This window comes from Elgaria multicarinata, chromosome 10 (assembly GCF_023053635.1).
Source record: "Elgaria multicarinata webbii isolate HBS135686 ecotype San Diego chromosome 10, rElgMul1.1.pri, whole genome shotgun sequence".
NCBI classification, from domain to species: Eukaryota; Metazoa; Chordata; class Lepidosauria; order Squamata; family Anguidae; genus Elgaria; species Elgaria multicarinata.
Genome location: NC_086180.1, coordinates 6,388,747 through 6,412,966, shown reverse-complemented (window position 1 = coordinate 6,412,966; position 24,220 = coordinate 6,388,747). Strand labels below are relative to the sequence as shown.

At 46.0% G+C, this 24,220-nt stretch overlaps 1 protein-coding gene across 1 annotated transcript in view; it reads right to left on the bottom strand.

Annotated features, from left to right (window-relative positions):
* Positions 1-24,220, bottom strand: part of SLC4A11 (solute carrier family 4 member 11) — a 138,724-nt gene that overhangs the window by 68,053 nt on the left and 46,451 nt on the right. Inside the window, exons 6-7 of the mRNA XM_063136068.1 lie at positions 4,052-4,175; positions 1,267-1,473 (exon numbers count right to left, since the gene is read on the bottom strand). Of these exons, the coding sequence (XP_062992138.1) occupies positions 1,267-1,473; positions 4,052-4,175 (331 nt within the window). The remainder of the gene's footprint in view (positions 1-1,266; positions 1,474-4,051; positions 4,176-24,220) is intronic.

Here is a 24,220-nt window from a genome sequence, read left to right as displayed (position 1 = left end):
AGCGCTCTGGCTATGAGGCTGGTATATAAGTGTAATAAATAAATAAATAATACATAATTAAAAACTAATCTTTATTTCATGATGAATAACCTTTGGACTATAATGTATCTTAAACAGAAAACTATCTTTAGATAGATTTTTCCTCAAAAAGCATTTTATTTAAAAAATCCAATTTAAATTTAAAAAAATCCGATTTAAATTTTAAAAAATCCGATTTAAATAAAAAAAATCCATCTTTTTAATTTGTTTTTTAATAAAAACATTGATTTTTATCCACCCTGTCAGAAAGCATTCAGAAAAATGGGGGTGGGAAGTGGGGGAGAACTGGAAATGAAGAAAGCAGGAATGGTATCTTATATCATTGTCCCAAGTTGTCTCATGCCAAGCCAGACCAATGGGTCCATGCTGGCTCGGATTTATCGGAGTTGCAGTCTGACACATCTCAAGGCTACCAGGTTGGGGAAGGATGACCTACTCAAAATGGTCAACTCGGACTAGCAGCAGTTATCGAAGTTCTCAAGCAGAGGTCTATCATTGCCCAGCCTTGTAGTGGAAACGCCAGAGAGTGAACCCAGGGTATTTTGCTCACAAGGCATGCGCTCAACCTCTGAGCTATAAGTCCCCCTTGGAGTGCAAACATTAACAATCCCATCAGAATTGGTCTAACCCCCTTTTAAAGCCATCCACATTGATGGCCATCACTTCCCATCTTGTGGTAGTGAATTCCATATTTGACTATGCACTGAAGAACAGGCACCCCAATTCTGGCCCACTTGCATTGGCTGCCTATACGTTTCCAAGCCCAATTCAAGGTGCTGGTTTTAACCTATAAAGGTATTGTGGCTTGGGACCACAATACCTGATGGAACACCTCTCCCAACATGAACCTACCCATACACTGTGCTCAACATCTAAGATCCTCCTCCGAGTGCTTACTCCACTTTCATAGTGCAATATCCTACTTGGTGGAGACTAGGTCCCAAACTTGTTGGGGTGGTAGTTCTCTTCACGCAGCGGCTCTATGCTAATCTGAAGGCTAGAGGAAATATCTTGCCGCCTATTCCTGTCTCTGGAGCTCTGCGAAGCCGGAGTGACAAAGAGACAGTGGCCCTGAGGGAACGCATACCTCACTGTCTGGATTTTCCCAGCCTTGGTCTTCTTGGATGACCACCCAGTAACCCTGCCTCACCATCTCAAGAGCTGTGGCTTTATGAGATTAATTTGAAACAGTGGGGAATGCATTGTTCGGGCGTTCATCACACCTACCTTGAGAGGCTTGTGGCTTTGTGTTTTGTGGTCATCTGTTACTGCCGAGGGCCTCTGGTTCACTACTGTCAACAGATGACGCTGGAGGACCAAAGCTTCTTTGAACTCTTCTTCCGTTTTCGTTTCTAGAAGCTTCTGCCGAAAGGTGATATCTGAGAACATCGTGGCAAACGTCCGGCCCACTTCTGTGGCGGTTTTAGTACTTTTCTGAGGGGAAAAACTCAAGATGTTTATGGACGGTTTGAGATATCTGTACTAGGGTTTTGAGTTTTATGTTCTTTTCCGGTTGGTGCCCTCCAGTTGTTTTAGACTACAACTCCCATAATCCCCAGCCAACATGGCAATGGTAATCCAACACAATCGAAGAGCACCAGGCTGTGGGGGGGCTGCCCTAGCTGATTTTGAATGTGGTGTTTCAAGCATGGTTTTTATTCTGGTTGTGCTTTTTATATTGTATTGTGTATTTGTGCTTTTAACTTGTTGATTGTCTTAGTATGATTTTAATTTTTGTGAGCCGCCCAGAGAGCTTCGGCTATTGGGCGGTATAGAAATGTAATAAATAAATAAATAAATAAATAAATAACCTGTGAAAATTGGGTCTTACTGAAGTTCTCAGGAACAGCATCTAACAGATTCTTGGACAATCCAGAGCTATAAGAACCAATCAGGAGTTTGCTAACTCAGCAAGAGGTGAATCATACCAATTGCTACTTCAAATCTACATGTCTCGGAGACTTTTCTACACGGAAGATGGTGGTGGTGAAACGTAAAAAGGGACCAGCGAGATCAGATTAATGGTCCATCTTGTCCAAGGGTGTTGAACAACTTTCTGCCCGACGGCCGGATTCCATTTCAGAGAAGCTCTCAGGGGCTGCATCTCAGTGGTGGGCGGGGCTGAAGGCAAAAGAGGTGGAACCAAAACTACCAGTACATTTCAGCTTTAAGCTCTGACTGCCAATAACGAAGCCTCAGGAAAAGTGTTTCAACCTTTCCTTGAAGAATGCAGGAAAAAGAATCCACGCAAGAGCTGGGGGACCATCAAACGATCAGTGGTCGGGAAAGGGGCAGAGCAAGGGGAAGGGGTGGGGCAAGAAGAAGGGGCGTGGCTATCCGAGGAATGCCAGAAGATCAAATTGGGACCCCAGGAGGGCTGGATTTGTCTTCCAGGCCATTTTGTCTCTTACAGTGCCCACCAGAAGCCCGTGGGAAGCCCCAAAGCAGGGCAAAATCCCCGGCCTCGCTGCTGCACCTGAGCAGTAGCATTTAATGGCTTACTGCCCCTCAATCTGGAGGTTCCACCATAGGCTTCGCCTGTTCTAGGAATTACTCTCATTCCTTTTTAAAAGGATCTAAATTAGCAGTTATCACCCACAAATGAGAAATCAAGTTTATTCCATTCCAGCTTACAGGGGTGGGGTACGTTCATGTTGGGTCATATTTCTGAACGCTCTCCGACATAAAAGGCTCCTTGGATGTAGTAGGTTAGCACCTCAGGGAAAGGGTTCTGCTAAACCTGAAGGGAAGGGCACATTGCTGTTGTTGTTTTAAGTGGGTTATCATTCAGAATTCAGCTGCCCTCACCACTGTTCAATTGCCTTATTCGGCATAATCTGTAGAACGGGTTACACAAGTCTAGAACACTGAATTTTTAGGGCAGGGATGGGGAACGTCGGGCCCAGGGATCAAATCCAGCCCGCCTGGGTTCCCGGGATGGCCACGCCCCTTTCCCCGGCCACGCCCCCTTTCCCACAACCTCCAATTGGTTAATTGATTTCCTGGGTTTTGTACACTTTTCCCCATTCTAAAACCTTGGAATATTTCCCCTAAGGATGAGTTACTGGCAGTAAGACCTTTAAGTCATACCCTGGTGGTATTTTTTGTATTTCCGGCCCAACCCTCCCTGCCTTCAGCCCCACCCACCATTGGAATGCACCCTCCGTGAGCTTCTCCGAAACTGAATTCAGGTTCAATTCAGTCCTGTTTGAGAGAGAGAGAGAGAGAGAGAGAGAGAGAGAGAGAGAGAGAGAGAGAGAGAGAGGAGAGGCTCAGTTCAGACAACACATTTCTCAACAGTGGTTTTAGAACTCCAAGGTGGAGCTTTTACACCACTGTTGAGAAATGTCTTGCCTGGTAGGAAAACTCCACCCCACTGTGGAGGGTTTTTTGGGGGGAGGGGGGATCACTCCACGCAGAATATCCACGTTGGGCAGAGGAGAGTTCCTGCACAACCATTGTGTTGTGTGGAGGGCTCCGTAGAGTTTTCCGTTGGGTTGGGTTGACTTTTCCCACTGGCTACAGAGTTCCCTGGCAAGAGTGGTGAAAGAAGCAAGTGCCACTCTAGGAGAGCACTCCAGTTCCTCCACCCTCTCTCCTCCCCTGGTCCTCCCGATCATATCCCATCAGCCATTTTGCAGCAATGGCTGATGGGATACCATCGGAAGGACCAGGGGAGGAGAGAGGGTGGAGGAACTGTCAATCAATCATCGCAATGGATTTTACTCAACTCCACGGTAGCTCACAGACATACAATGGTGGAGTTAGAATATGTTTTGTGGGGAGAATCCCCTAGAAACTCAACTGTTGAGTAGAGTTTTCACACTGCATTGACTAACGTGTTGTCTGAACTGAGCCAGAGAGAATCTTACTCTAACCACTGCATAGGAAAGAAAGCATGAATCATTTCTATTCCTGCATAATTTTATTTAAATTGGCTGTTCTTCTGCTTTGACAGGACTCAAAACAGGAGACAGGAATGTAAGCCTAACGGAGGAGGAGGAAAGCGTACCATTTTCGGAGGGGCAAGCACCAGTATGACGAATCTCACTTCGCAGGAGTTCTCGCCCCAATTCTGAGGCCTTTCCAGCCGGCTGATGCAAACGTGACGGCGCTGAAGGGATTTTATAGTGCAACTGTCAAACAAAATAGGATTATTTCAGCAGAGGAAGCAATCCATCAGGCGGCATAGAATCACCTTCACTGAAGCAAAACAGCGTCACAGGAAAAGATAGTAGGGCCATTGCCATCACAGAGAGCTAATGGAGAATGCATGTGGGCTAGTAACTTGTAGATCAAAAGAGGAATAGCCTCAAAAGGTGCACAAAAAAATATTTTATTTTAATTATTATTATTGTACTTATATCCCACCTTTTCTCTCTCTAAGGAACCCAAGGCGGTGTACATAATCCTCCTCTTCTCCATGTTATCCTCACAACAACAACCCTGTGAGGTGGTTTGGGCCGAGAGTCCGTGACTGGCCCAAAGTCACCCAGTGGGTTTCCATGGCCGAGTGGAGAGTAGAACCCGGATCTCCCGACTCCCAGTCCAACACTTTAGCCACTACACCACACTGGCTCTCGTGAATGCAACTTTTACATCAATTTGAATTTCACAGAAGGGGCTTTATGAAGTGGTCACACACTAGATCTGTTTAAAAAGCTTACAGAACAGTTGAGGGAGAACTATTACAAGCTGAATATGAGCCAACAGTGCAATATGGCTGCAAGAAAGGCAAATGATATTTTGGGCTGCATTAATAGAAATATAGCTTCCAAACCACATGAGGTACTGGTTCCTCTCTATTCGGCCCTGGTTAGGCCTCATCTAGAGTATTGCGTCCAGTTCTGGGCTCCACAATTCAAGAAGGACGCAGACAAGCTGGAGCGTGTTCAGAGGAGGGCAACCAGGTTGATCAGGGGTCTGGAAACAAAGCCCTATGAAGAGAGACTGAAAGAACTGGGCATGTTTAGCCTGGAGAAGAGAAGATTGAGGGGAGACATGAGAGCACTCTTCAAAGACTTCAAAGGTTGTCACACAGAGGAGGACCAGGATCTCTTCTTGATCCTCCTAGAGTGCAGGACACGGAATAACGGGCTCAAGTTAAAGGAAGCCAGATTCCAGCTGGACATCAGGAAAAACTTCCTGACTGTTAGAGCAGTACGACAATGGAATCAGTTACCTAGGGAGGTTGTGGGCTCTCCCACCCTAGAAACCTTCAAGAGGCAGCTGGACCACCATCTGTCAGGGATGCTTTAGGATGGATTCCTGCATTGAGCAGGGGGTTGGACTCGATGGCCTTGTAGGCCCCTTCCAACTCTGCTATTCTATGATTCTATGATTCTATTGGAAAGCTATAAAACCACTGGAGAGGAGGAGGACCATGCAAGCCACCTCAGGTGCCTTGAAGGAGGAAAAAAGGTGGGATATAAATGTAATAATAAAATCTTCCTCTTTGTAAATACCTCCTTTAGTAATACTCACAAAACAGTGGGGAGCATTTCAGTCTCCCTGGACATTTAGTAACTTATAAATGGAATTTGTTGTATGATTTCATCATCTTGTAGCATCTTCTGCAGGCTTAGTTTTAAGGCCAGGAATGTAGAACCCCAACAATGCCAACAGTGTTTCAAAACACTAAGAGTCTAGAGAGTTGCTTAAAAGTGAGAAGCTAGAGAGTGGGCCCATTCAGAAGACACCTTAACCCATGGCTTTAACCATCGTGGTTTTAGCCAGAAAGCCGGGCTGTGTTTAGAAGACACCTTAAACCATGTTTTTAGCCACGGTGAATAAGGCTTTTTTATTTGTTCAGTATGGTTAAAGCCGTGGTTTAAGCTGTCTTCTGAACACAGCCTGCCTTTCTGGCTTAACCACCATGGTTAAAGCCATGGTTTAAAGTGTCTTCTGAACGGGGCCAATGAGAAACAAAAAAGAAAATTTCAACATTTGTACGAATTGTTTCTCCAGTTGCTCACTCTGGCCTGGTTCAGACAACACGCTAAACCAGTGGTTCCCAAATTTTTTCAGGTAACCGCCCCCTTGGTTCCACAAACTCATGCCCAGTGCCCCCTCCACAATCCACGCATGTATTAATACTGTTTAAGAAGAGTCCTTTTAATGGTGAATTGAAATGTTTCAAAAGCACCAAAACGCTAATAAAGGGACATACCCTGCTTGGTGTGCCCCGCCACGCCGGCTGCAAACAGAGGCATGCGCTCTCTTTTCCCTCCCTCCCTCGGCAAGCCTGGGGCAGGGGCTTCTCATTTAAAGGGGGCACGCTCCTCTGGATCCTGCTGGTCTGGCGGTGGCGGCCGGGTGGAGGATCTGAGCTGGGAAGCTAAGAATGAAAAAGGGGCCGTGCTGCGCGTGGCACCTTTAAATGGGAAGCAGCCACCACAGCCTTGCCGAGGGAGGGAGGGAAAAGAGAGCGAACGCCTCTGTTTTGCAGCCAGTGTGGCTCTTTATTAGCATTTTGGTGCTTTTGAAACATATTAATTCACCATAAAAGGAACTCTTCTTAAATGGTATTAACACATGTGTGGATTCTTCCCCTATATGGCTTGGGACCAAACTACCTTCTCCCATAAAAATGTCCCTGGGTTTTAAGACCTTCTGGAGAGGCGCTTCTCGGAAAAGACCACCTCGAGCGCCCCCCTGCTGCCCCTTTGTCTCTTAGTACCCCCCTGCCACCCCCTTGCCTTTTAACACCCCCCTATGCAATCCCACCGCCCCCAAGGGGGGTGGTACCGCCCACTTTGGGAACCGCTGTGCTAAACCATGCTGGTTAAGCAGCATGGTTTAGCATGTTGTCTGAACCAGGCCTCTAATAACGAACTCAAATGGGTTGGGAGCCCACAGAAATGGAGCCACTACTTGCAGAAATACAATTTTTTTTAAAAAAAACCCCGAAGACGGAAAACAACAACAACCCAATAAGAACTGAGTGTGCTCAGTTGTAACAGAATGCACAACCATCAGGTGGAGAAGAAGAATGGGAAACAGTGGATTGCCCTTCTTGCAGGGAATGTTTGCCCGAAACGCGTTAACAGGGGCACTCCTCTCAGGATTGCAAGATTTTAGCGCTCACCATTCCCCGTCATTTCTCAAGGCTATGCAACAACATTGTCTGAAGGCTTTAATTATGGATTTCAGCATTTGAGTGAAATAATGCTAGGGTAAGAATGACAGATTAAGTGCAAAGTGCCCATCTATCACATTCGGGGTGTGGGGGAGAGAATATGTAAATCCTGTTAATTGCATTAAATTCAGAAGCTGGGCTTTAAAATAATTTTCTGAGAATTTCTCTCTCTCCCTTCTTCTTAACGTCCAGAGGTCAGTTGCAAAGAATCTCCCCCCACTTAATTTGAAAACGCACGATCGAAAAGGCATTTGCAGTAATTCACAAACCTGTTTCTCAAACGCAAAGCCTTTGCCAATCAAACAACAGCTCCTGAGTAAAGGAATTGGGAAGGAGAGGCTGCAGCCCTCAGACCCAGGGTCGCCATTGCTTTTCCTGGCACACATTATTCTTCAGCGTCCCCTCCGCAAACATCCGGACTGGGATTTGCCCAGGGTGAGCTTTCCCGAGACTTTGGACGGAGGCTGTTCCTGCCGCCAGGTTAAATTCATTCGCTCCACAGAGGTGTCATTAATTACCATGTAAGTGAATCCATATGGGAGTTTTGAGCGGTGAATGGGCCTTTTGGATTGACACGCCGATAGTTCGGTTGACTAGATTTCTGCGAAATAAAACTGCCGGGGAAACAAAGCCAAGGGCCTGTGAGGTGAGCTCGCTTCCATTATATCGCAAGGAACAGTTTAAGTTTCCGCGGCATGCAAAAAATGTCACCCGCTCACATGGCCTGTTTTTGTCGTCTTGACCCAGTTTTCTAAGAGAAGCGTCAAGTCTATCCTACTCTGGATATCAACACAAGGACAATCTGGATATCAAAGACAATGAAAACACACAATAGGACCTCCCACACAATTTCCGGCCTATCTATCTTTGGCCAGCCATCAAGAACGCTTTGTGGAATCACATGCTCTCTTTCTCTCTCTCTCTCTCTCTCTCTCAACTGAAAAGGTGCAAGGGATCCTCCATTACCCCAGTAATATTTCTTGATAAAACCAGACTTTCTGAAACTATGAGGTTCAATTCTTTATCTGTACCCCTCCCCCCCGGAGATCCTAGTGTTATAGGGCGGGATACAAATGTTTTAAATAAATAAATTCGTGCTTTGGTTTTTAATGGAAGTACTTCAGGATTTTGAAGAAGTGTCCAGAATCATCAGAACTATTTTTAAAGCACCTGGAAACATTTAAAAGGTCCAAAATGCTACTGCCAAGTTATTCGTGGCTTCGGATGACATGATAACCCACGTGGGTTGTCGGGTCGTGTAGTGAGATTTTTTTTTAACCTGCAGTGGATTATTTTGCGAAAATAACCCATGCAAATGACCAATGATGTGCAGAGTGGGTTATTTAAACCACTGCTGGAGGGCACTGTTCGTTATTTTGGCCAGCTACAGAGTCACTAGGGCAAGAGCGATCAAAGTGGTGGGTGCCACTCTACTCGTGCTGGCAGAACTCTATTGTCAACAGCAAGGAATGATGGGATACAAGCAGGAGGACTGAGAGCAGGAGTGGTGGTGGGGGCCGAGTTAGTCAACACACTGTGGATTAATAATCCTCTCACCGTTGCGTATAACCAACTCACGGTTGGTTATTTCTCTGATCGTGTGAGGAGAACCCTTAAGATAACCAACTGTGAGTTGACTATTAACCCACTGTTGACTATCGTGGGGTCCGAACACAGCCAGAGTCTGGGATGGAACAAAACATGTAACTCTCATCCTATTTGAACAGCATCTATCGCCTATTCAAAGTGCTGGTTCTTGCCTTTAAAGCCCTTAAACGGCTTGGAACCGGGATAGCCTATGTGCCACCTCCTCCTCCTCCTCCTATATATTCCTTCTTCCATTTTCCCCTCAACGTCTGAGGTCCTGCTCCGTATTCCCCTGACAACTAAGATGCACGAACAAAGTATTTTCCCCCAACAGAAAACCCGCTCTGTACCATCACTACGGAATCAGCCAATTTCTTTGCCGTGGCTTGCTAGTCAAGACCACTTCACAAATACAAAAACACAATATATGCATGCCATGAGCACGAGGATTACATCCAGGGAGATCAGGGGGAAACAAACATGGTATGAGAAGCAATTCTTAGAGACCAGTTTGAAGACCCTAGCTTGTAGTCTTTGATACATGAATAAAGGTTTAACATCTAATGTGAAATTCTGTCAATGAGTAAATGACAGAACATGAATGTAATTTCCTCCAAACTCTTTTAATTTCAATCACAAGGCGTCATCAATGTGTTGAAGTTCCTCTGGGCTTCCGCCTTCTCGTGCGTATTCGTACTTATTTCACTACGACGCGCCATATAAACAGAGCGTTGAATTTCTAGGACGATTACGGTTATCTGTCATATTGTCTAGCTTTGTAGATCATTTAAACTCTCATGCATATTCATCAGCAACGCTGATGCGTGAACTGAGAGGTGAGCAGCTAATGTATTGTTTGCAACTTGGTATTTGATTCTGTGTATTCAGTGAGTCAGTGTTTTCATTTTTAAACATTCAAGGGCAATAAAAATAATTGAAAAAACTAACAGGAGGGCGGAAAATAAGATTTACACTTCAGAAGGTTTCGTGCATTCCAATGACCGCTATTCATTTATTGGGGAAATGCATGGAACTCCTTTTCGCAATGTCAACTCAAGCAGAGAGGCCTGGCACGGCACGCCACGTGTCCGTCTGCAAACCGGGAAATCCCCCATTCAAATCTCATCTGTGCCACATACTAATTAACAGCGCAATCCTATGCCTGTTTAGACAGAAAATAGGCATCCAGCTCCCGGCATGTCCCAGCCATTTTTCTGTCTAAAAAATGCACAGGATTGTGCCCTAAATAATTCTATACCAAGTCAGGCAATTCCTCCATCTAGCTCAGTATTGCCTGCACCGGGGTTTGGCAACCTGGGACCCTCTCGATGTTTTGGACTACAACTCCCATAACCCTTGACTACAACCTATGCTTGGCGGGGCTTATGAAAGTTTTCCCCAAAAAACATCTGGAGGGCACCAATTGTCTAGCCATAGCCTACGCCAGGGATGGGGAATGTGTGGCCCTCCAGACTACAACTCCTATCAGCCCTAGTCAGGATAGCCAAAGGGGAGGTATTATGGGAGTTGCAGTCCAACAACTTCTGGAGGGCTACATGTTCCCCATCCTTGGCCTATGCTAACTGACAGGAGCTCTCCAGGTTTTCAGACAGGGGTGTTCCCCGTCCTACCTGGAGATTCTGAGGATTGAATTTGAGACCTTCTGCAAGCAACAATATGTGCTTTGTCCCTGTGCTACTGCCTTTCTCCATCTCAGCCTCATATCTGCAATATGAGCATGACAATATGGACCTCACTTGCGGGATTACCATAAGGAGCCTTTCCCCAACATGGTGGCTATCAGATGTGTTGGCCCACAACTCTATCTCCATTGCATTACTGAGGCCACAGCTAGACCTAAGGTTTATCCTGGGATCATTCAGGGTTTGTCCCTGCCTGAGCACTGGATCCCCTGTGTGTCACCTAGATGAACAGGTTTGACCCCTGGATGATCCAGGGATAAACCTTAGGTCTAGCTATGGCCTGAGATAATGAAGCAAAGCCCCTTGAACCTTCAACGGTAAGACACAACAGTTGGAATGCTCAGAGGCCATCTGCGATGGCAACTCCAGAGGCTGATTTTCTAGTGTATGGCTGCTTTGAGCTTTCCTAGGTATGAGGCGAGCCGGTGGTTCTTGGAAAACTGATCAACGAGGATGATCAGGGGTCTGGAAACAAAGCCCTATGAGGGGAGACTGAAAGAACTGAGCATGTTTAGCCTGGAGAAGAGAAGGCTGAGAAGGAGACATGATAGCACTCTTCAAGGACTTGAAAGGTTGTCACACAGAGGAGGGCCAGAACCTCTTCTTCATCATCCCAGAGTGCGGGACACAGAATAACGGGCTCAAGTTACAGTAAGCCAGATTCCGGCTGGACATCAGGAAAAACTTCCTGACTGTTAGAGCAGTACGACAGTGGAACCCATGACTAAGGAAGGTTGTGGGCTCTCACACCCTAGAGGCCTTCAAGAGGCAGCTGGACAACCAGCTGTCAAGGATGTTTTAAGGTGGATTCCTGCACTGGGCAGGGGGTTGGACTCAATGGCCTCATGGGCCTCTTCCAACTCTATGATTCTGTTATCAATCTAGGCTCTGTCAACAGGTGATGATGCACAAATTTTGGGAGAACAAAACAATGCCTGAGAAAAGACCCTAGGGTAAGGTGTTATCACTGCAAAGCTTTTTGCAGAGGTGGTGAACCACTTTCTGCTGGAGGTTTGGATTCAATTTCAGAGAAGCTCTCGGGGGCTGCATTCCAGTTGTGGGAGGGGCCAAAGGCAAAAGAAACAGGTACAAAATACCAGGATACTATAGCTTAAATCTCTCACTGTCAACAACTAAGCCTTTGGAGAGGCATTTCAACTTTTTAGAATGGGCTTTTAAAAAATTGCACAGCACTCAGGAACCACCAAAGAGGTGGGGCTAGGGGAGAGGGGTGTGGCCATCTAGGGAACCCTGCAAGGCCAAACTGGGACACCAGGCAGGCTGGATTCATAGAATCATAGAATCATAGAATAGCAGAGTTGGAAGGGGCCTACAAGGCCATCGAGTCCAACCCCCTGCTCAATGCAGGAATCCACCCTAAAGCATCCCTGACAGATGGTTGTCCAGCTGCCTCTTGAAGGCCTCTAGTGTGGGAGAGCCCACAACCTCCCTAGGGAACTGATTCCACCACCGCACTGCTCTAACAGTCAGGAAGTTTTTCCTGATGTCCAGCTGGAATCTGGCTTCCTTTAACTTGAGCCCGTTATTCCGTGTCCTGCACTCTGGGAGGATCGAGAAGAGATCCTGGCCCTCCTCTGTGTGACAACCTTTTAAGTATTTGAAGAGTGCTATCATGTCTCCCCTCAATCTTCTCTTCTCCAGGCTAAACATGCCCAGTTCTTTCAGTCTCTCTTCATAGGCCTTTGTTTCTAGACCTCTGATCATCCTGGTTGCCCTCTTCTGAACACGCTCCAGCTTGTCTGCATCCTTCTTGAATTGTGGAGCCCAGAACTAGACACAATACTCTAGATGAGGCCTAACCAGGGCCGAATAGAGAGGAACCAGTACCTCACGTGATTTGGAAGCTATACTTCTATTAATGCAGCCCAAAATAGCATTGGCCTTTCTTGCAGCCATATCGCACTGTTGGCTCATATTCAGCTTGCCATCTACAACAATTCCAAGATCTTTCTCGTTTGTAGTATTGCTGAGCCAAGTGTCCCCCATCTTGTAACTGTGCCTTTGGTTTCTATTCCCTAAATGTAGAACTTGGCATTTATCCCTATTAAATTTCATTCTGTTGTTTTCAGCCCAGCACTCCAGCCTATCAAGATTACTTCGAAGTTTGTTTCTGTCTTCCAGGGTATTAGCTATCCCACCCAATTTTGTGTCATCTGCAAATTTGATCAGTGTTCCCTGCACCTCCTTGTCCAAATCATTAATAAAAATGTTGAAGAGCACTGGGCCCAGGACTGAGCCCTGCGGCACCCCACTCGTTGCCTCTCCCCAGTTTGAGAAGGTTCCATTGATAAGTACTCTTTGAGTCCGATTCTGCAGCCAACTGTGAATCCACCTAATAGTTGTTCCATCTAGCCCACTTTTAGCTAGTTTGTTAATCAGAATGTCATGTGGTACTTTGTCAAAAGCTTTGCTGAAGTTGAGATATATGACGTCCACAGCATTCCCACAGTCCACAAGGGAGGTTATCCTATCAAAAAATGAGATCAAATTAGTCTGACAGGATTTGTTCCTGACAAATCCATGTTGGCTTCTAGTAATCACTGCATTGATTTCAAGGTGTTTACAGATTGACTTCTTTATAATCTGCTCCAGAATTTTCCCAGGGATGGATGTCAGACTGACTGGTCTGTAGTTCCCAGGTTCCTCCTTTTTGCCCTTTTTGAAGATAGGGACAACGTTAGCCCTCCTCCAGTCGTCCGGCACCTCACCCGTCTTCCATGATTTTGCAAAGATAATAGACAAAGGTTCTGAGAGTTCTTCTGCTAGCTCCTTCATTACTCTAGGATGCAGTTCATCGGGCCCTGGAGATTTAAACTCATTCAAGGAAATTAGGTGTTCTTTGACCATTTGTTTATCAATCTCAAACTGCAATCCTGCCCCCTCAACTTCTGCTTCACTTTTTCCAGGGGGGTCATAGACCCGCTTTTGGGAGAAGACCAAGGCAAAGTAGGAATTGAGCACTTCAGCCTTTTCTTTGTCATCTGTTATCAATTTGCCATCCTCGTTAAGCAGTTGAACCACCATTTCTTTCCTCTGTCTTTTACTACTCACGTATCTGAAGAAAGCCTTTTTATTGCTTTTAGCATCCCTCGCTAGTCTCAGCTCATTCACAGCTTTAGCCTTCCTGACGCCATTTCGGCACTTCTGCGCCACTTGTCTGTACTCTTCTTTTGTAGCCTGGCCTTCCTTCCACTACCTATATGTATCCCTTTTTGTTTTCAGGTCATCTCTAAGCTTTTTGTGGAGCCACATTGGTTTCCTCTGTTGTCTTCTATCTTTTCTCCCTGTTGGAATTGTTTGTAACTGTGCCTTTAAAATTTCATTTTTTAAATACTCCCACCCATCCTGCACTCCTTTTCTCATTAGGCTCCCTTGCCATGGGACCTTACTTATTATAGTTCTGAGTTTATTAAAATCAGCTTTCCTAAAATCCAGAGTACGTGTATGGCTACGCTCGACTTTTGTCTCCTTCATAATCAAGAATTCAAGTATGACGTGGTCACTTTCCCCCAGAGTTCCCGTAACTGCCACTTTATCCACTAAGTCATCCCTATTGATCAATAACAAGTCAAGGATTGCCGATCCTCTAGTTCCTTCCACCACTTTCTGTAGGAGAAAGTTATCACCCATACATGTCAGGAATTTCTTGGAAGGGCCGCTTTTGGCAGTAATGGTCTCCCAACAGATATCAGGGTAATTGAAGTCCCCCATCACTACTACATCACACTTCCTTGAAACACTGGTAATTTGTTTCTCAAAAGTTTTGTCCTCGTCTTCTCCTTGATTGGGTGGTCGGTAGTAGACTCCGATTATCATATTATTTTTATTCCTAGCCCCATTTATTTTAATCCAGACGCTCTCGACGGGACTCCCAGTCTCATCCGCCTGTATTTCTGTGCAGGGATAGGTATTTTTAACATATAGTACAACTCCACCTCCCTTTCTATTTCTTCTGTTCTTTTTGAACAAGTTATATCCTTCAATTGCTATATTCCAGTCATGCGAGTCATCCCACCAAGTTTCAGTTATACCTATCAAGTCGTATTTGCCTTCATGTAATAAGAGTTTAAGTTCATTCTGTTTGTTTCCCATGCTCTGGGCATTAGTATATAGACATCGAAGACCATGTGTTTTATAGTCTGGCTTTGTTCCTACCTTGTTGCAGACACTATTTTGGGACACTGTTGGAGCTGTTCTCTGTACTGTGGTGCATTGGCCTTTATCCATTGTTGCCTCGAAATTTACGTCTCCCACCCCCGCAAGATTCAGTTTAAAGCCCTCCTGATCAAGTTCTTCATGCTGTGGCCGAACTCATTCTTTCCAGCCCTTGTGAGGTGCAACCCATCCCTTGCCAGCAGTCCATGTCCCAAGTAGCGTAGCCCGTGGTCCCAGAATCCAAAACGCTCACGACGGCACCACCTTCGAAGCCAGTCGTTCATCTGGAGTATTTTTCTTTCCCTTTCTAATCCTCTTCCAAGAACCGGAAGGATGGATGAGAAAACTACCTGGGCCCCAAAGTTCTTCAGTTTCCTTCCCAGAACTTCAAAGTCTGAAATGATTTCTTCGTAGCTCTGCTTGGCGACATCATTTGTTCCCACATGGATGAGAAGAAAGGGGTATGTGTCCGTGGGCTTTATGAGCTTCGGTAACCCTTCAGTCACATCTCTAATCTGTGCTCCAGGGAGACAGCACACCTGGCGAGTCCATGGGTCTTCGGCCCCCAGGGCCTGAGGTCTCTGCACCTATACTTTATTGGAAGCCCCCTGTGATGTTTCCTTTAGTGGTACGGGAGCTGCTGGAGTGTAGCTCCTTTCCCAATCTCTCAGTGGTATTAGAACTCCATGGTCAAGCGAGAGGAGTCCATACCGTGGAGCCTTCCCATTTCAGTGCCTCTTCATAGAATCATAGAATAGCAGCGTTGGAAGGGGCTTCTAAGGCCATCGAGTTTGACCCCCTGCTTAGTGCAGGAATCCACCCAAAAGCATACTTGACAGATGATTGTCCAGCTGCCTCTTGAAGGCCTCTAGTGTGGGAGAGCCCACCACCTCCCTACGTCATGGGTTCCATTGTCATACTGCTCTAACAGTCAGAAAGTTTTTCCTGATGTCCAGCCGGAATCTGGCTTCCTGTAACTTGAGCCCATGATTCTATGTCCCACACATGGGAAAAGCAGCCTGCACTCAAGTGATGGATTTCCAACAGCACAGAAAGGTAGTGTGCCGTAGTATTTATTTATTTAAAACATTTATATCCCGCCCTATATCAGTAAGATCTCAGATAAAAGCATACAGTATAAAACAGTAAATATACACAGCTAAAAACAAATTAGCTGTGTATATTCCATGCCCATTAAAGGCGGCACCTAGAGCCCCCTGGAAGCAGAGGCCTATTGTCCAACAGATCTAGGATCCTCTCTAGAGCTGCTGGACTACATATCATAGAATCATAGAATCACAGTGTTGGAAGGGGTCTACAAGGCCATCTAGTCCAACCCCCTGCTTAATGCAGGAATCCACCCTAAAGCATCCCTGACAGATGGTTGTCCAGCTGCCTCTTGAAGGCCTCTATTGTGGGAGAGCCCACAACCTCCCTAGGGAACTGATTCCATTGTCGTACTGCTCTAACAGTCAGGAAGTTTTTCCTGATGTCCAGCTGGAATCTGGCTTCTTTTAACTTGAGCCCGTTATTCCGTGTCCTGCACTCTGGGAGGATCAAGAAGAGATCCCGGCCCTCCTCTGTGTGACAACCTTTTAAGCCTTTGAAGAGTGCTATCATGTCTCCCCTCAATCTTCTCTTCTCCAGGCTACCAGCCTACCTATTAGGGGTGTGCACAGACCCCCCGCTCCGCTTCACTTCCAGATCCGCGATTTGCGGATCGGGACGCTTCGCTCCACCCCCGCTCCGCCTATGTCCGCTCCGCTCCGCTGCGGAGCTCCGGATCCGGATCGGAGCTCCGTTTCCCCCCACCCCATAGGCTTGCATTAAGCTTAAAAAGTATACAACTTTTTTTCTGTGAAAGTTAGAAACCTCACGTTTGGCACCATGACACTTCATGGAGGTATACACACGCACACCAAGACTCAAGGCAATCCCATCATCCCCTGAATTTTGGGGAATTTATGAAAATCCAACACCCCATTCACACCCCTTTCGATAGCTCAGTCAATTTGCACGTTAAAAACCTCAAACTCGCCACCATGATAGCTTATCCAGGGATACACACGCACGCCCAGACTCAAGACAGTCCCATCATCCCCTGATTTTTGGCGGGGCTTAAACCTGCAGACATCTCAATGGGGCCATTTCAAAGGAAATCCCAACATGCCATGAATTGGGGAGTAGAGATAAACCTATATGAATCTTCTTCCACACTTGAAAAATGGATTTGGAACTTCCAAAACTCCAAGTGAGCGCAGGAAGGACTTCTCCCCTGAGTCAAAGTCAGACACACACAACATCCCTGCGAGGCGGGCAGGGGAGGAGAGAGGGAAGGCAGGCAGGCAGCAGACATTTCTGGGGGCATAAGGAAGTGAGCCAAGGATAAGCCAGTAATGCATATAAAATGGAATAAATAAATAAATAAACAAAGGAGGGGTGGAATTAAAAGCAGCAGTGTTGCTGAATAAACAACAAGAAGAACTTTTTTAAAAAGGCTATATCTGTCTTTTACCAGCAATAGGGGGACGTGCCCAGGGGAGGGGGAAGCAGCTGCCAGTTCAACTCATGAAAGCCATTGCTTCACCACGAGAGCTGAGGAGTAGAACTCTCACTTCAACTCATGATAGGCATTGCTCCACCGGGTTACTCTCTTTGGAGGGCTCTGATGGCCCTCCAAGTACAGGAGAGAGTGGGGGCACGTCCACATGGGATGCCCTAGGGGAGCTCATCCCCTTGCACCACATCTTTTCAGTTGTTCCCCAAAGTTAGGGTGGGTAGCAGTACTGTGTTTCTATCTCTTATTATTGGCTTAGTATATGATTTCAGGTTGTGTTTGTGCATTTGGTGGGGCTACTGTTTTAAAAAACACTGGGAAAAGTCCGTTCAGACTAAGAAAGAGAAGTTCCCAGAATCCCAAGTTACCCGTTTTGCCTATCCCCTCCTCCAACTTTGGGATCATGGGATCATGACTGGGAGTTGACTCTGCCCCTCAGCCCTTCGGAAAAGGTATTTTCCCGCCAGTTTTTAAAAAAATTCTAGCACACGAACTGCAGCACGCAGAGAGCTGAGAGTAGGCTCAAAATGACCCCCATCCACGACTCCCCAAGCACAAGAATTTTCAGAAAGACAGCTTCAAAAACAACACAGTTATCCCCCTTTCTTTTCCGCAATGCAATCCTATGGGCGAAATGTTTCAAGATGGCGATCGGATCGGACCGCGGAAACCGGAGCACTCCGAAAATGGGCGCTTCTCTTTGCCTTGCTTCTAGGGGTCCGCGGTCCGCTTCTACTCCGCCTCTGGGCAAGGCGGAGCAGGCCAATTCGCTCCTGCTTCTGCGCTTCTAATCGGAGCGGAGCACATGCCTACTACCTATCAGTTATATCAGCCTTCCTCTGTCGATCTGTTGGACTACAACTCCTGTTACCAGCAGCCGGCGTGGCCACTTCTCATGCAAAAAGGATGCCGGTTGGATTGCTGGTGAGGTTACCAGCAATCCAGCTGACATCCTTTTTGCACGTTAGCAAGACGACATGGCTGGGATGATTCCAGGGCCCTTGCATTGACTGCCTCAGCCTAGTCAACACTCACGGAAAGAAAACCTGGAAAATGTCTTAGCGGACGATTGCCTCCAGTCACTGAGGCATCTCTTGGCTGTAAGATCCATTTTTTGTTGTTGTTTTGTTTTCTAGGCAGCTGGGAGAGGGGGAAACATTGGGCAAGGGAAGAGCAGAAAATCATCAAGTGGCGACTGACTTGAGCATTTAAGCCTTCGGCTACAGTTCTGCACCATCACAAGATATGCATGACTCAAAAGCAATTATGCGTGTAGGAAAGGGTTCGCCACTGAGGAGATAGAAACAGAATACAGTGATAATATTTTTAGCTCTATCCTGATTATAAATTAGGGGCTTTTTTCCTTTTCTTTTTTTCCAGGGAGAGGGGGGACCGAAAGGTTTCTGAGCGGCTTCATTAAGAGACAATACATAAGTAATGACTTTCTCTGCGCTAATTATCTTTGCCATGGCAATAAAACTGGGGTGCCGTAACACACAGCCCCTAATCCAATCTAAAGTGGTTAACAAGCAATGGTTTGATTGCATAATAAGGTAATGCCCAAAATGTATCATTTTGAAGGTCTAATTTTTATTATTTCACGCTCTCATTCGAATTCCACCCTTCCTGTAAGGAGCCTAGGGTGGCGTATGTGGGTGTATGTTATCCATTCCCCCCTCTCACAAGCACCCTATTGCGTGGGGGCCAGAGAGTTGACAGGATGGCTTCAGTCAGATGGTTCTGACACGGTTACGGGAAATTCTCTCCTTGTTACAGGTCAAGCCAAGGTCCCTCTGATTGGACAAATCAGGTTTGGTGACTGCTTGGTAGCGGTGTTACTAAGTTAGGTTGAGAGAGCACGACCGGCCCAGTCATCCAACTGAGCCTCATGGCTGTATAAGAATTTGAACTTGGGGCTTACTGATCCAAATCGAACACTGCCCGCTATACCACACTGGTTCTTATTCATGTATCTACCAATATCCTGCCTTTCCAAAGTGGATAACACTGAACAATAACATTGATCAAATAAAAGCAAATCACAACAAATATACTTTAGAATGGTTGGGTAGCACCAATCTTTGCTGCACTGGGATTGCTGGTGGGGGTGGGTGGGATGCACTGTCTTCCTCTTTTTTGTGGGGAAAAATGGGTGGGGCTTCCTGGGCCGCATGGAGAGCAGTGGCTGGCCACTTGCACCCCACTGGTGGAAACATATTGGAGAGAGAACCTCCTTTGGAAGTTCCAATTTCTCAGTGTGACTGCTGAGAAGGCCCTCTCCAATCTCCAAAGTCAGACAAAACTGGAGAACATCCAAAATTACACATTTCTGAGTCCAGTTCAACCTATAATGCCTCACATGGCTCAGGACCACAATACCTGATGGAATGCCTCTCTGGGTTTGAACCTACCCGAACATGGGGTCAACATCAGAGTCCTCCCATTCTGAGGATGGCAAAATGGGAGAGGGCCTTCTCAGTGATGGCCCCCCGACTGTGGAATGTTCCCCCCAGTGAGGTCCATCTTGCACCAATGCTGTCCTCTTTTCAGCACCAAGTTAAGTCTTTCCTCTACTCCCAAGCATTTCACAGCATATGATGGGGCGTTTTAGTTTTGTACCTTGTGCAGGTAATTTTATTGTTGATTGTTTTTAATCCGTTTTTAAACTGTTTTAATTTCTTGAATGATAACATTTTTATATTATGTTTTATCATGTTGTGAACTGCCCAGGCAGCTACTGGGTGGTATTGTAATAAAAGAATGGAAGGAAAAAAATGGTGGCAGGATCCGGACAAGCTCATACGGGAGAAGATGCTTTTTCAGATAACTTAGTCACAGAGCCATTTAGGGATTTCTAAGAGATCTAAAGGCCTGGAAACCCCCCAGGAAATTCAGGAAAAAAAAGTGAGTTCTTCTGAGGAATTTTTTTCCCTCTGAAAAACTGAAAAGCTTTGGATTATGAAATATTTGCTTTTAGAACTTAAGACAAAGTATTTATATATTGTTACTCAGCCTTTACTCCCTCAAAAATTTCTAATAAACTATGTAATAAGAACACTTTTACAGAAAGACTAGAGATGTAAAATATCTGGAAATAATGAAGCCATGGGGTGGGGGGAATGCTTTTGAATCCTTTCTGTAAGATTTCCAGCATAGTTATTTATTTAATTCCTTATTAAAATCAGTGAATTAAATTATATTTTACTGATAGACATTTATGCGGAGTTTCCCAACAGATGAGTAGATTCAGCATTGTGCATTCTTGACAACAAATGTGTAATCTTGACAGTTTGAGTTTTGTTCCATAGAGTCCTGTAGCAGTCATTTAATGTAGCTCTAATCTATTCAGACAATAATTACAAATTTAATAACTGACTATGTATTTAAATGTTTTAAAATACAATGATAATTTTTGGAGCAAACTCAGTTATACATAAAATAACTTTAGAAACTTACGTTTCTAAAGCAGCCCTCCTCAACCTGGTGCTTTCCAAACATTTTGGACTACAGTGCCCAGCATTCCTGACCATTGGCCATCCTGCCTGAGGCTGATGGGAGCTGAAGTCCAAAATATCTGGAGGCCACCAGGTTAAGAAAGACTGCCTTAAAATAACATCTTATTTTAGATCTATAAAGAGCGCTAAAAAAAGAGTGCTTATTTTTTAAAAACATTTTTGGAAAAGAACTACACTTTTTCCCATGGCCTCAAAATTTCTGGAAATTTTATATATCTCTTTCTAGGTCATAGACACTTCTTTGAGTTGTGCCTTCAACGCTGGGGATTGTGAGAATTTCGGTTTTGTTCGCCAAACATGCGCTGTTCAAAGTCCCAAACGCAAACAGGTTCCACCAGAGATGTTTGGAAATTGTCAAAGACGTGCTCGCGTCCGTCTCGTCCCCAATTTCAAGTTTGATTTGCGCAAACGTTCTCATTTATTTCCCAATTTGATTTGCGCAAATTTCCTCAGTAGAGTAAATCAGCCCCACTCTAGTCCAGGGAGGAAATTTGTGCAAAGTTGGAAATGTGCACAAATCTCCTATTTGTTTGCTGGTCTATTTGTGCAAATCTCCCATTCACACAAAGCAAGCCATGACTGCAAATGCAAACAGGAATTGGGGACAAGATGAGCACTGATCTTGTGTTTAGAGGAGGGCAACCAGGATGATCAGGGGTCTGGAAACAAAGCCCTATGAAGAGAGACTGAAAGAACTGGGCATGTTTAGCCTGGAGAAGAGAAGATTGAGGGGAGACATGAGAGCACTCTTCAAAGACTTAAAAGGTTGTCACAAAGAGGAGGGCCAGGATCTCTTCTCGATCCTCCCAGAGTGCAGGACACGGAATAACGGGCTCAAGTTAAAGGAAGCCAGATTCCAGCTGGACATCAGGAAAAATTTCCTGACTGTTAGAGCAGTACGACAATGGAATCAGTTACCTAGGGAGGTTGTGGGCTCTCCCACACTAGAGGCCTTCAAGAGGCAGCTGGACAACCATCTGTCAGGGATGCTTTAGGGTGGATTCCTGCATTGAGCAGGGGGTTGGACTCGATGGCCTTGTAGGCCCCTTCCAACTCTGCTATTCTATGATTCTATGATTCTATGATATAATACTCGGAGAATCCTAGCAATTTCGAACGTCGCTAGAGTTCGCCCGTCTCTATTTAATGCAGCATTTCCCAAACGACTTTGTGATACTGTTAGACACATGTTGTAGGAAGTATTTTGTTAAGAACAATTGAACCCTCATCTGCTGTTTATTAAAACAAGAACAAGCCATGATGTTGCCGGTGGACTCAGGGCTCTGAGGAAACAGAGGCTCTCTTCACTTCCCTTAACAGTTGGCCTATCTCCACTGGGACGTCACTACGAGGGTCGGGCGAGGAACTCAGTTGGTTGGGGGCAAGAGAACACAGGTGCCTTAAAAGAACAGGAAAACAACTTCCAAAGAGAAAGTGTACACAGCTACTTGAGCCAAAAAATCCTGAATGAATGATCAGTCAGAGAGTGCGCGGCATTTTCCTGGTGGAACAAGCACTACTGCATGAGGCAACAATACCCAACAATCAAATGTTGATGTAATTCACTGCCCTGCCAAAATGTCATCGGAACGTGTCAATACAGAAAACAGCAACAAATGTGGACCAGGAAAAAACTTTCCTCACAATGACTTGCAGTCCGCATGAATTTGTGTTTCTCTGCAAACCCGTATTTTCGATGGGAGGCAAACGACGAGGCCTGCTAGGTAATCCACAAAGCTTTTATTAAGCAACAAACATCTCTTTCACCTGAAGAGAGTCTAATCCCTTGGAAACTTCCCCCTAGGAAAAACTATGCAAACTAAGCGAGACAATTGTCCGATCAAGGAGAACAGGAGGCCTTTCCCCAAACGCCCGTAACTTCTGAGAGCCTGGTGCGGAGGCAGGTTCTAGCGCAATTCTAGCCAGACCAACCTTCTCATGCCTTCCTTCCGCTCCGTGCGTTCTAGCTTCCGACGGATCCTAGCATTCGCTAGCTTGTTGGGGCACTCTCCTCCAGAAGAAGTCTCACTTCCCACTGAGTGTGTAGGGTTTGGCCTTGAGGAGCTAAGCTCTGGAGAGGGCTGACTCCCAGCTGGGGAATCACCCGTGAGAGCTTCCTCCCGGTTTCTGGAGCCTCCTCCTCTAGGTCTGAATCTGAGTATGATTGATTACCTGAAACACCTTCTCCCAAAACAGGGGCAGTAGGGTTAGCCATGACAGCCTCAAACTTCATCCAAGCGAGGCACCGTCTGCTTAGTTCTCATCAATGACCCAGAGACAGCTTCTTTTCTCTCACACGTACACATAGTGTGATAAAGTACTTTACATAATGAACAATTAATTTAGGGGACTCTCTGGCACAGGATGTGGAGAAGGCCAGTGGCTTAGATCAGTGGTCTTCAAGTGGTGGGTCGGGTTCCAAAAGTGGGTGGTGAGATCAGTCCAGATGGGGCGCGGCAAAGCTGCCGCCGCCATGTTAGGCATGGAGAAAGCTGTGAAGGTGGGTCCCATGTTGCAGGTTGGGAGTCCGAGGTGGGTCTTCGGTTTGGACCAGTTGAAGACCACTAACTTAGAGGCCTTTAAATGGGGATTAGACAGAGTCACGGAGGAGGAAAAGGGCTATCAATGACTGTCCACCTCGAGAGCTAAATTCAGAATTCAGTAGAACGGAAAATCAGGCAGGAGAGGATGGAACAGAGCAGCCTTCTCCCAACTTGGCGCCATCCAGATGCGTTGGACTACAACTCCAATCATCCCCAGCCAGTTGTAATCCAACACATCTGATGTTGCAGTCCCAGCACATCTGGAGAGCACCAGGTTGGGGCTGGTTGGAGTAGAGTACTCCAAATAGGGACGTACGAGAATTAACTTTTCGTTCGCAAATCATGCGAACATCTCCTGCTCGCAATCCTGAATGCGAGCAGGAGCATTTGGGGGGGGGGGAGAAATAATAGCAAATTCACATTCAACAAATGCGCCTTTAAAAAAAATGTGCACTCCAAAATGTGATTTTTTAAACACACACACACACACACACACACACACACACACACACACACTTTCATGCATTAGTCAATGGAGGAAAGTGAATGTTTTTGAGAAATATATAGAAATGCACACTTTCCCTGTTCAAACAAGCTGAAAAACAGGTCAAAAGTGAAAACGGCCTGGATTCTGGACTCTGTTCCCCAATCACTGGGGGCCATAAGAGACTGCCCCCACCCGAACTAATAGGGCTGTGCTCCGCTTCACTTCGGAGCGTAGAAGCAATACCGGGGCGGCCTGATTCGCCTCCGACAAAGGCGGAGACGAAGCGGGTGTGGGGGGGTGCGGATCGAGGTGAAGAGGATCGAGACCAAGTGGATCCTTCGCCTCGATCCAGAGCTCCGAAAAAAGGTAAGTGGGGGCTTACCTGGCGCTGCTGCAGTCTGTGTGGCGACGGCAGCAGAGTCAGGTAAGGGCGCAGAGGGGAGGGGGGCTTACCTGCCTCTGTCGCAGTCCGGCG